The sequence below is a fragment of the Teleopsis dalmanni genome, chromosome X, assembly GCF_002237135.1.
Source record: "Teleopsis dalmanni isolate 2A chromosome X, ASM223713v2, whole genome shotgun sequence".
In the NCBI taxonomy this organism is placed as follows: Eukaryota; Metazoa; Arthropoda; class Insecta; order Diptera; family Diopsidae; genus Teleopsis; species Teleopsis dalmanni.
Genome location: NC_051848.1, coordinates 52,268,094 through 52,276,562, shown reverse-complemented (window position 1 = coordinate 52,276,562; position 8,469 = coordinate 52,268,094). Strand labels below are relative to the sequence as shown.

Sequence of the window (8,469 nt, the reverse complement as noted above, 5' to 3'; positions counted from 1 at the left end):
TTTTAAATTTAAATAAAATAAAAAAAAGTGTATGTATAAAAATTGTATTTATTTTTTTATTTAAATGCAAACAGATACACATATCATTAGGTATTAAAAGTTAAAACAGATTTGTTCGTTTTGCGATATATAAAAATACGTAATTTGTATAAACCAAATAGCAATAAACAAAAGACGCAAACCAATAATATACAACCGAAGACGGTAGCCAACGCCCAACCCGGTTGTGACCAGTCCAAAATCTCGTATATGTATTGATTACCACCACTATAATACATTATGGAATATAGAAAATTATTTGGTTATAATAATTAAATATTTCAAGAAGTAACTTACGGATCAAGACCACCTGCAAAATAGTAAATAACGGAAAAGAGTCCATACAAAACTCCAGCGATGAATGGGTATATAAAATGTAATATTCTAGTTGGAAATGCTACCAACATATGATCCATAAGCATTAAAACTGAATTAAAGGCATGCGCCCATAAATTGTAGAGAGCAGTGGGACTGGCATTATCATCTAAAAGAAAAATAATTATTATTTTCTTTTTATATATAATGCTATAATATTAGAGAAGACAGAAGTTATTTTATTATAAACCTAAATTAAAATTTAAGACGATATTTGATTGAGAATGTAATTTTTTTAAGAATATTTATTTGAAGAAAGAGAAAGATGAATATATAATAGTTTAATTGTTTTTTGGGGTTTATAGTCTGTTCAAAATTTAATATTAAATATAGAAGAATTAGAATATTTGAACGAATATAGAGTTCGCAAAGTTCGCATAGTTGTGTTATATATATAGTTATATACAGAATATTATCATAAGAAAAATGCATGGTAAGGGGGAACGATATATATAACATATATGTGTCGAATAAACAAAATATTGGAAGTGTTCAGTTGTCTTTAAATATGAATGTTTGATAAAATTATGTTGACCAATATATGGCAATGGTGCTATTAAGTATACAGATAGTGGTGCTGTTGCATGGATAGATGATATGATTTAGATGAAATGAAGAAATGTATGGTAACACTGGTATAATGAAGGCACTATTATAAAAGAACGTGTAAAAATAAGATCACATCAGAGTATTTATAAATTATGATAATACTCTGACATAAACCACATAGTTGAGGAAGACTTAAGGAGCTGAATGAGCCGTTGCGACTGAATTGAAAATCTATAAATATATAGTATAGTCGATTCACCATTTAAATGTTTAAATGAATTTAAATGTTTACAAAAGTACACTTCTTACATATATGAATCGTATGTGTGCATAGGTAGAGAAGCCTTATGTGTCCTAGGAGTTTATTTGCAACCGAACCCCAATTTCTTAGTTTTCTGGGTAAGTGCTGTTTATAGATAGTATACAATTGCTTCGTTAAGTGTAGAGTATATACAATATATAAAATGTAATAATATTGAATGTATTGTGAATGTTTAAAACAATATTTAAAGGAAATGAAGTATATAGAAAAAAAAAACTATGTTACAAGGCTTTATAAGGTGGTTAGAATAAAATCTTAAACAATAAGGAAGCATCTGGAGAGTATAATAAGATTTTATAGTTTATTGGTTATATCAAGAATATATATATAAAATTATTATATTATATTATATAATATTATAAATTACAGTCAAACTTCCATAACTCGAAGTAGCATTTTGCAAAGAAAAGGTTCGACTTATGGATACTTCGAGTTAGAGAATTTTTTTTTTATTTTAATTTTGAAAGAAACTTAAATCACATTTTGAGTTATTTATTTATTTGGAATCAAATACAGCACAGAAGTTATAGTCAAGTAAAATATTCAGAAATTGGGGTTTGAGATTTTAATTTTTTTTTTATTTTCAGTAAAAAAGAAATTCCAATTAATTTATAGTGATCATCAGTTATTGTATTTTTCGTTTGTAAATAAAAACTCAGAATGAGAATTTTGAATGAGTTTTCTACTTCATTTTTGGAAGGTTGATGAACAATTTTATTTATCAAACCCTCATCAGCACTTTTCGTAGCGCTTAGAATCAGATCCACTAATTCAGAGCTATATGTAAAGCTCAATAATATCGTCATCTGTAGGAAAGCTTGATAGGCAAATTTCATTATTAAGCTAAATATATTCTTTAAGAGTAGCATTGGAAGTTATTTTATTTACTTTATTTTTACATCAAATCACGGTCTTCATCAATGTTATTGAAGAAAATTAAAGGAATCCTGTTCGAGTCCTGTTTGTCCCAAGTAGAAAATCCAGCTTTTTAAGCAACCTATAAGTGTAATATTTTACTTTTTGTTTGGTTCCAAATGCTTTAGCGCTTCCTTTGTGATTCTGTTGAGATATACCATATATATGTAATATATGTATTCGAGTTATAGAGAAATTCAAGTTATAGAAGTTGGAGTTATGGAAGCAGAATTGTATATAATTTGCTCTCTAAAACTCTGTTGTATTCTTTTTAGTTCGAGTTATGGAGGTTCGAGTTATGGATGCTTGACTATATTATATACAATTGTTTTATGAAGTTTGTAATATATAGTTTTAAGAAAAAAAAGTGTTATTATTGGGTGGTGTGGATTATATAGGGCATACGACTCTAAATATAAAAAAGTAAGTTACGTTAGTACAATAATGTTTTGGCGATAATGATTTTTATTCTGTATATATTTCTATATAAAGATATGAGAGAAGATATGATATTATTACGCCCTATAAAGTATAGTCTATTATTTATTCACTATAAAATGTATACATTATAAAATGTAATTAGATAAGTGTGTATAAAAAATCGAACCCTAAAAAAAGACGAAGTTATATAAGTACAATTTTTTATTTGCATTAAAGTTTTTATAAAACATAGTTCTGATTAAATAAGTGAAAGTAATAGTACAATAATATTTTATAAATTATAGTATAAATCAAATTCTATTGAAAGTTGTAGTTGTACTAAGAAAACAATGTTCTTTTACTATCAGAAGTGTTTAAAATTTGTTTGTGTATTTATTTTTTTTCTATTATATTGATTATTATATACTATATAATTATTAATTATATAATATTATTAATTATATATACAATTGAATATTTATAAGAAAATATAATAGCAAAAAGTGAAATTAAAAAAAATTCTAAATTTAAAAAAGCTTGTGAATTTAATTTTTTGTGAATTTAATTTTTTAACTTTTTCCATTTTATTAATGCAAAATATTATTTTAAATAAGCTTTACTATAGAAACTTTTTGAAAATAATAGGAGTTATCTATAGAATATTGTTGAAGATCATCTATACTGTTCTTGCACTTGTACTTTGCACACCTATTCTCTTCAATATATATTATATTTTTCCTTGATGTGTTATCAAAATTTCGTAAAAGAACAAGACGTCAAGAAAATTAAGAATACTACTATATCGTGAAGTAGAAGGTGTAGAAGGGGGCTGAGTATTTGAAATATTTTGAATGTCATTATTTGTTTTTTTTATGAATCGCTAAATTTTTGAAATTTTTATGAAATATTCTAATCAAGGTAACACGTTTCGAATCTATAAAACATATTCGCACAGTTGCTTATCTTTCACAAAAAAAAGTGAATTAATAAAATCCACTTAATTTTTTAATTTTTTTTTTATAATTTCACCTTTAGTGATATATATAGAAACATTACTGCCATTAAAATTATTTTAGACTTTAAAACAAGATTAAAATCATTATCTGTTCGATAGAACAGAACACAAATGATTAAATTATAAGTTTAATGCTTTTTTTTCATATTCTTTTAATTAATATTAAATCAGTCTGACCTATATTAAACTAATTTGCTATTTTAAAACCATTTGTTCTAATAGATTTTTTATACTTTTTGATTAATTTATTTAGAATTCCCACCGTATAATTAAGATTTAAAATTAATATTAAAATTATTCTGATTCAATATTAAACTGTTGCAAATTTTATAACATATATATATTTATATATTTTATATCTATTTCATATCATATATCAAAGTAACACAAACTAGAGACATTGAAGATTACATGGTTCCAAAACACAAATCTAATATGAAATACGTTACGATTAAATCAGACAGAATGGGGTAAGAAGAGAACACAATCAATATCACCTTAGGGTTCAGGTTTGGGAAACAAAAATGCAGACAACCGAATCTAGTATAGGAATCTAGTATATATATAGGAGCAATGGCTTCCAAGTATTCCAAACGTAAACCTATACTTTTAATCTGCGGTTAACATCTACTATAGGTAAAGTTAAGATACGAAAGCATAACCTTTATGTCAGATAGTCAGACAGCTATTGAAACTTAAGACTCCACCTTAATAATTTCTTTAATAATTTGAGAGTTTGGCAATGTTTTAATAAATCTTGTTACTAGAAATCAAGTAATTTTATATTGAATATTTACACACAATGCTTTTAGTGATAGTTAAGTAACAGACGAATTCAGTAACGATGCTGCCTCATGCAACCACTTGGTACGAAGCTCATTCTGGGTGTCAGCAAAGATCTTTTCAAAAGCCTAGCTGAATTGAATTGGACATAGCAGTAAAGCCAATCCCTTTTTACCGATATAGACTGAAAAGAAAGTAGAATAGAAGATATTTCTAAATCAGAATATATCGGATTTCGACATAATAATTGAAGTTGTAATTACTCACTGCATTCAAAAGAAGAATAATGTGCTATTAAAACTTACGGAAACCAACGAATACATACCTTGTATGGAAGTCACAAAAACATTCCTACATATTTCTGAAGAAGCCCAGCTCTTATACATTGTATCAAAAAATTTATACAAATCGTTTTACAAATCTGAGTGGTCAAAAATCAACATAACATATGTTAAAACTTTTTCTGAAATTAGTTGAAGTAGAGAAAATGCTTCTTTGGCTTTAAAAAGAGTAAAACATAACAGTCCAGCAATTACAACATAATACTACAAATACGATATTATAATATATAAAATGGTTTTTTCTGAATCACATATAATTTCTATTGAATCACATATATATATATATCTATTTACAATTGTAATTTTAAAAGTGTTAAAATAAAGCGAATTTGTGCTAGTTTATAGCAATTAAAATATTGTAGGAAAATAAACCATCATTATATTTCAGTTGTGTCGAGGTAGTAGGAACTTGGAGGTTAAGTTTCTAATACTGGAGGTCACTATTAACGAAATAATTGGAAGTTATGTAGTAAATGTTATATCATAGACAAAATTGACCATAAATGATGAGGTTTTTAAATGAACATTTATTGCTATAGAATGTTTATGGTACAATTACTGAACATTTATGAAAAAAAGAGACAAAAATCAGTCTACTGATTATTTTATTATTTATTTATTTATTTATAAGCAAATAGCTAAAAATAATATTTATGAAAGGACTGCTCAAAAACAAATAGCAGACTTAAGGAGGAACTTTATTATTCCGACTTTTATATTCTATATACTATATGAAGACGGTTATATTTTTCAATGGGTTAATTTACTATTTAGAATTGACTAATACATTTTATTTTTTTTTTATTACTTACTTGGATATATGAAAAGCCAGTAAACAAAAGTAATCATTGTAGCGAGTACTAAAGTTGACCAATGTGATGCCCAATAAAACTTTAATATAAAGCTACCGGTCTCTACAAAATAAATATAGTTGTTAATTAAATAATATCTTATATGTCAAAAAAATTATGTTATATACCAAACTTTTGGGGATTGCAGTGATAGACTGAAACCAGTATAGCGCCAAAAAGACTTGTGTACATACATAAAAAGAAACCCCAATCGGTGAGATATATAAACCATTTGCCCTCATTGAAGTGTTGCACTAAACTGCCAAGAACACCTAAAAAGAAGCATATAGCCAACAGCCAACGATATATGAGCCACCACCAACATCGCGTGCCCTTTTGCCACTGTCGAATATTGAAACCAAAATGGTAGTAAAGAAGTGGAAGTTAGTGGGCTCCTCCACTGAACAGGTACAAATAATGCTCAAACTTACTTGTGACTTAAAGAAATCATCTACGGGTGCATGTTCCAAACTGAATTTATCTAACTGAAATTCTTTAGTGATCGGATGCCAAAATGTGTAGCAGCAACCTCTCTCTACGACCATCTACACAACATGTTTCAGCCAATTTACAACGGAAATAAAATTTTTGTTTTAAATTTTAAAATTAAATAAATTTATTAATTTATTGAAGCAACCTTTTAGCTACAACCAGACCCGCTGTCAGCCAAATTAGTAGTGCGTGTAAGTGCAAAAATGTGTTTTGAGTGCTCTTATCAATGATTTTATTACAGCAAATTTTAGCATTAATCCTCAGTATCTAAAATTTGTCGGCATTTTAAATTATTGGCATGGTTTGGGTCTCCAATTGCCGAATATATACCATATGACAACATATGACAAATTAATCCATTTCATTTTCGATTAATTTACTTGATTTACACTATATGGAACAAATATGGTAACTGCAAAACTCGTATTTGCAAACTTCTTCATAAAATTTATTTTTGACTGGTAATTTCATAAAAATAATATTATCCGAAATTACTAAACGATACTTTCCAATACTGAACAACAAGTTACAGAGTTACAGAGTCTGGATAGCTCTATTACTATCTTTCTCTATATATTAGATCTTCATATTTTCCGCATGTTGGATTATATTTTTCTCTTTATTGTGTTATAACCCAAATATAATCCAACCAATCACATTTTAGCATATAGAAACTTATAAAGACGTTCTTTTTTATATTATTTTAATTAATTGAATTTTTGGCTGACCATACAGCTGTTTCGAGTGGTCTTGGAAATAATTCTTCTATTTAATTATTCGTAAATAATTTTTTGAGACTGCAAATTACCAGGAATCGAATTCGTGCTCTGCCAAATATGAAGCTCAGAGTCAGCGCTCCTTAACCAACTGATCTGTTCCAAAAGAAATAATTATTCATTTATATAAATATTATTTGATAAAAATTAATAATATAATTATGAAGTTAACTTAAACATTTACTTGAAGTATGAAAAATTAAGCAATATTATAGCTTAAACCCATTAGTGTTTATTTGTTTAATTGATGGAATAATACATGGTGTCCAAAGTTTTGTAAGGGGATATTATTTTGGATCTAAATTTAAAATAATTTTCGACGGTTAAAACTTTCTGCTTACCTTCTGATCAAAAGAGAATGAGAGGCCTATTTTTCAATTATCGCGCTTATCCAATCGGTAAATTTTTTTATTTTCGGACTGGCAACACTATTATACACATTCTGTCAAAGTTAAACGCATATCGTACGATTAGTTTTTGTTTGGCCTCTATATAAAAAGTCGAAAAATTTTCGTGTGGCGATTAAGGGCATCCACTAGAAATTTTATATAAACAGTTAAGATTTATCTTTTTAGACATGCAAATCTATTAAACTGATTACTGATACCCGATAAAGTTCATTTCAAATATTTTCCAACAATTTAGTCTAATACCTATTTAGTCTAGAAATGTTTTATAGAAAAACTTAAATATTTGATTTTATTTCCTTACAGTATCTGCCTTTATCCTGATCTAACAACAAGGAAAACTTTTTTCAATTTGTCTAAATAAAATACAATAATTTGTCCAACTCTTTAGACAGTCATCTCTATTGTCGATTAGTTATTCACTGCTGTTAAATTTCTTTCTTCCCAACTCCAAATCTACATTAATTTGATTTAATGACTTTTCAATTCATCCGAATAAAATTATTTTTTTAATCTTTCCAAACAATCATCTTATTTGTCATCTTATTTTATTCGTTCTTTCCAATCACAGAGCTTCATAAATATAATTTATTTATACATTTTTTATATGTAAAATTAAAATAAAGTAAAGTTTAAGACCCATTGATAGATCTGACAGAGCATTGTTTATATTAATTTTTGTTTGACACTTTTAAAGTTATTGATAACAAGATCTCTAAGACTTCTATACACATATTCTAGTTAAAATACATTATTAAAACAATGTATTAGACTCTTAGGATTTCGAAGACGTTCCCGAAGACTTTGTGACTTTCTTTAATACCGATAAATAATTTCTTATAGAAATCTTTCCTAACTAGTAGCATAATACGAACTTTAAAGAATTTCTGAAAAATAATATCCAACATACAATATTCTTTTCTATCTAGCATTATAAGATCAATAAAGATTGTAGCGATCCGAACATATTCAAAACACACTTTCATTATTGTTATTGGTTTGTTTACAGTTGTTCGTCTAATGTACGTTTATTTCCACAGTAATTGTTGTTTTAAAAACCATTTGTTAACGATAGCTTATAATATCTTTATCAGACCTTTATCTACTCTGATATGATACCCGTATGATTAAACGTAATATAGGTGATTAAAATATATTAAATGTAGTGTTTTTGAAGCTCAAAA

At 26.7% G+C, this 8,469-nt stretch overlaps 1 protein-coding gene across 1 annotated transcript; it reads right to left on the bottom strand.

Moving 5' to 3' along the window:
- Positions 1–86: 86 nt before the first annotated feature.
- Positions 87–6,279, bottom strand: LOC119688413 (protein rolling stone-like). The gene is made up of 6 exons (XM_038103094.1): positions 6,248–6,279; positions 6,042–6,155; positions 5,739–5,952; positions 5,572–5,673; positions 337–523; positions 87–267 (listed from the first exon to the last, which is right to left on the bottom strand). Exons 2-6 carry the CDS (start codon positions 6,153–6,155, stop codon positions 87–89), a joined length of 798 nt encoding a protein of 265 aa, XP_037959022.1. The 5' UTR covers positions 6,248–6,279.
- Between the last annotated feature and the right edge of the window lie 2,190 nt (positions 6,280–8,469).